The sequence below is a fragment of the Notothenia coriiceps genome, unplaced genomic scaffold (assembly GCF_000735185.1).
Source record: "Notothenia coriiceps isolate Sejong01 unplaced genomic scaffold, NC01 NC01_scaffold00034270, whole genome shotgun sequence".
NCBI classification, from domain to species: domain Eukaryota; kingdom Metazoa; phylum Chordata; class Actinopteri; order Perciformes; family Nototheniidae; genus Notothenia; species Notothenia coriiceps.
The window spans coordinates 363-3,866 of NW_011366971.1; the positions used below are offsets into that span (position 1 = coordinate 363).

The window sequence follows — 3,504 nt, forward strand, 5'->3', positions numbered from 1 at the left end:
GTTATTAGTTAGTATGCCTATACAGTTCATTAAAAAGTGTGTGAGCATTGGGGAACATTGATCCTACAGACCTCTGTGTTATAGCCTAATTATAGCAGCAGTATGTGCCGCAGCAGCCGTTTTATTTTGCGGCGAGTTCCGCTGCCATAGTAATTTCATCTATTGGGCATATTAGTTATGAAAACACACCTGCAGTAGCCTGTAGGCTATCCTGATCAATCTTCATGTATGAATCCTTGTGTTGCAGCCTATAGCTATACATTACATTTGTAGTTATTTTTTGGCACCCCCAACCTTAAAGTTCAAACTTCGCCCATGATTAGAGGCAATTAATTAATTGATATTGGTAGAAAAAAGCATATGCCAAAATGATAGCAACAAGAACCCTTCCCATTCAAACATTATGGTAAATAATTATTATGCCTTATGTTTGCGGAGTTTAATATAATGTATGAAAGCCTTCTCAATAACAATTTTTCAGTTTGTATGCTCTAAATCTTGTTACTGGCTTTGGTGGCTATGCTTACTTCATTTATTTAATATGAGAGAAACTTTACATTATACGATCCTTTATTTACAGCGATATGTTGCCAAACAGGTTCAATTAGAACTGAAATAAATATGACTTTATGTTGAAATATGGATCAGGAGATGTACTTGTGAGACACTGAATGACTGCTTTGTTGAACTGCTAACCCAACGAGCCCAAGCCTGTAATTCGAATGGATGTAATTTCAGTGGGAAAAAGAGAGGGGGGAGGGTCCCACCTGGTGTGAGGGGTTCAGGCTCTAGGTCCCCCAGCAGATCCAGCAGGTTCCCCCCTGCAGTGCTGGGGGTGTTGGTGAGCAGGCCGAGGGCCGTGGAGGGACTGGGCAGCAGGGTCTCCTCAGAGCCCCCAAGCAGGCCCAGCAGGTCACACACCTAAGGGGAACAGCCCGTTAGTCACCTGAACACATCACTCTGCATATTCAAAGCAGACACTTCCAAAGGACAGTAAGGCTGTGTGGAGGTATTTGAATGCATCAGTATCTGACCGGTAACCATAAAACAAATATAGATTGAAGAAGAAGATAGATGAAAAGCATGTTGGGAATTTGGGATGATTATTTTATAACAGGCCCTGTTATGCTTTTGTGCTTTACCCTATCCTGTAGTGTGTAGAATCAGTTGTTGTGAATGTCAATTGTCTGCAAAAGCTTAAATCTCTGTGTTCCCTCCAGAGGGAGTTTCTCTCCCACCCACCGATATGTTCGCAAACTTAAAATGTTGTCTTTAACACGGTCTGTATTTTTCAGAAATCTTTCGATCACACAAGCTGAAAAGATCCCTAGAGTCTAAATCTACGAATACTATAATATATCAATTATCATCATCCTAACTTGTATCTGCCACTGTGCACTAATACAGTGGTAAACTCAATTAATAGACAATAAAATAAAGAAAAATACTGTCATCGTTTGAATGATGTTCTAGATTCAAATGTCAAGGTTATAAATGAGTCTTCAAACTATTCCTTTATAGCCAATCACATAATACAGGAGTAAGATTATGTAACACTCAAATATTTAGAACAAGCCCATCACATACAGATATACAGTATATCAGGTTATTTAAATGGTCAAGAACCAGTTCCCTAAGTTTAAAGTCTCCACTAAAGCCTTCACACCGTTCATATTGTTCCCCAATATTAAAGTCTGGAAAGTTATCAATGACATCTTAAAAATGAATAGGTCTTCCAACGAAAAGGGGTCGGATAAAGAGTGTTTTTCATATAGAAATGCCTCTGTGTGGGCGTGTTTCACCTGGTTAGCAGGTTGTGGGAGCAGCTTGGGCTCCGTTGGCTTTTTGGATGCCTGGTTCTCCTTGACCTCCCCCATGGACTCTCCGTTGGTATGACCCGGAGAGTTCTTCTCAATAACAGGCATCCTCTCCAGCACCGCCGCCCTGCAGAGAGAGAGGACGACTCAGCACTTCATGACTAGGAAAAAACAGTTTGCTTCTGATACAAGTTGTAAATATCCACAATATAGCAGACATTTTGTATATTGAATCAGGAAACTCTTCATCGTGTAGTTGCTTACCTCATGTGGTCATATTTTTTGAACAGAGCGTTGTATTCAACCGCCCTCTGCTGGAGCTCCACGTCTATACAGCTACCGTAGATGCTGACCACGCTTCGGATGCGACTGGCAGGGGGGGGGGTGAAGAGAAGTTAGTAAGACTAGTGAAAAATAACTTCTAGTATTCTTAAATCAGCAGTATTTCCTAAACAATCCCTACAAATTGTTAGACCCTTGCGATCATCTGTATTATTATGTTTTCATAAATATTATTTCTATTTTTTTTTTTTTACATAAACTTTAACATGAAACAACTCTGCTGGGGGAAATCTTTTATTTTATAAACTGGTATTAAAAACAACCAGAAGCCCCATGTCAACATTTCTAATACTCTTTTTTATGTGTAACAATTCAATCTTAAATTACGATTTCCTGTGTGGAAAGTTTTTTTAAAAAATATTTCTACTGGGATTTTCTACGTATTAGTCTCTCTTTTAACTCCAGAATGCAGCATTAAGCCTTCTCTGTTGCAATGTTGTAGCACTCAAACACAGGCTTAGTTTTCGGGAATGTCAGTGTGTAAAGGGGTTTTGTTACTTGATAAAGTAACCATTGACCGACATACTTTCCTGACCATGCAAATACTAATCTGCATAGTTTATATGTCAAATAAAGAAATGTGATTCAGCCTTTAGCCACAGTGCCCTGTTGCTGTGCTCTAAAAATATCTAGGCTCTGTTTGCTGTGAGAAGAGTTTCTTACTCCACGTTGTCAGTGATGCGTGTGCTCAGTTTCATGGTGGCGGTGAGAGCAAATCCTCTGGTTGCCGGGGACGACATGTGGGACTGCAGAACCGTTTCCAAGGCGTCCAGGACGTCATCCTCAGTGACCTGATGGGGAGAGGAGGCAGTACAGGGTCTGATGACTGACACTTAGGCCCCGGCCCCACGAGGACGCATACGGCTAAACGCATAGGATTAACGCAAACGCAAAACAGCTTCCGTCCACACGCAATATTCACCGGATAGTGTCTGTCCACACAAGACAGCTCCGTTTAGCTCCAACCGCTGGAGAAGCTGCAGTACATATGCAGGAGCCTCTACGTGGCGCTGTAACTTCCTCCACAAAGCAGCGAAGAAGCATGGTTGTCATGGTTGCCCTTCTGTTTATTCTCCGTGGTGGGGGCCGAGGGAACCGGGCAGAGTTTTTCGCCTGTCAACGTTTGTTAAAGTTTAAATCTTCCGGACAAAATTATGAAAGTGCCAGTCAAAGGTCTTCTTTGTTATTTATTGAGCTTTAACACGAATGAATAACGACTCTATATAATATAATAATAAAATACATGGAGCCTCTCTTTTTCCTCCCTCTCTTCGGACAGCGTCAGTGTCTGTCTCATGCAGCAGCTGATCCAGTAATGAGTGACCCGGCCGACAGTAAAAATAAA

At 41.4% G+C, this 3,504-nt stretch overlaps 1 protein-coding gene across 1 annotated transcript; it reads right to left on the minus strand.

Moving 5' to 3' along the window:
- Window positions 1-627: 627 nt before the first annotated feature.
- Window positions 628-2,991, minus strand: LOC104962071 (AP-1 complex subunit gamma-1-like; the record flags this gene model as incomplete). The annotated part of the gene is made up of 4 exons (XM_010790463.1): window positions 628-921; window positions 1,803-1,944; window positions 2,082-2,186; window positions 2,823-2,991. Coding segments are annotated over 4 exons (710 nt in total), but the record flags the coding sequence as incomplete, so codon positions are not given.
- Window positions 2,992-3,504: the final 513 nt, after the last annotated feature.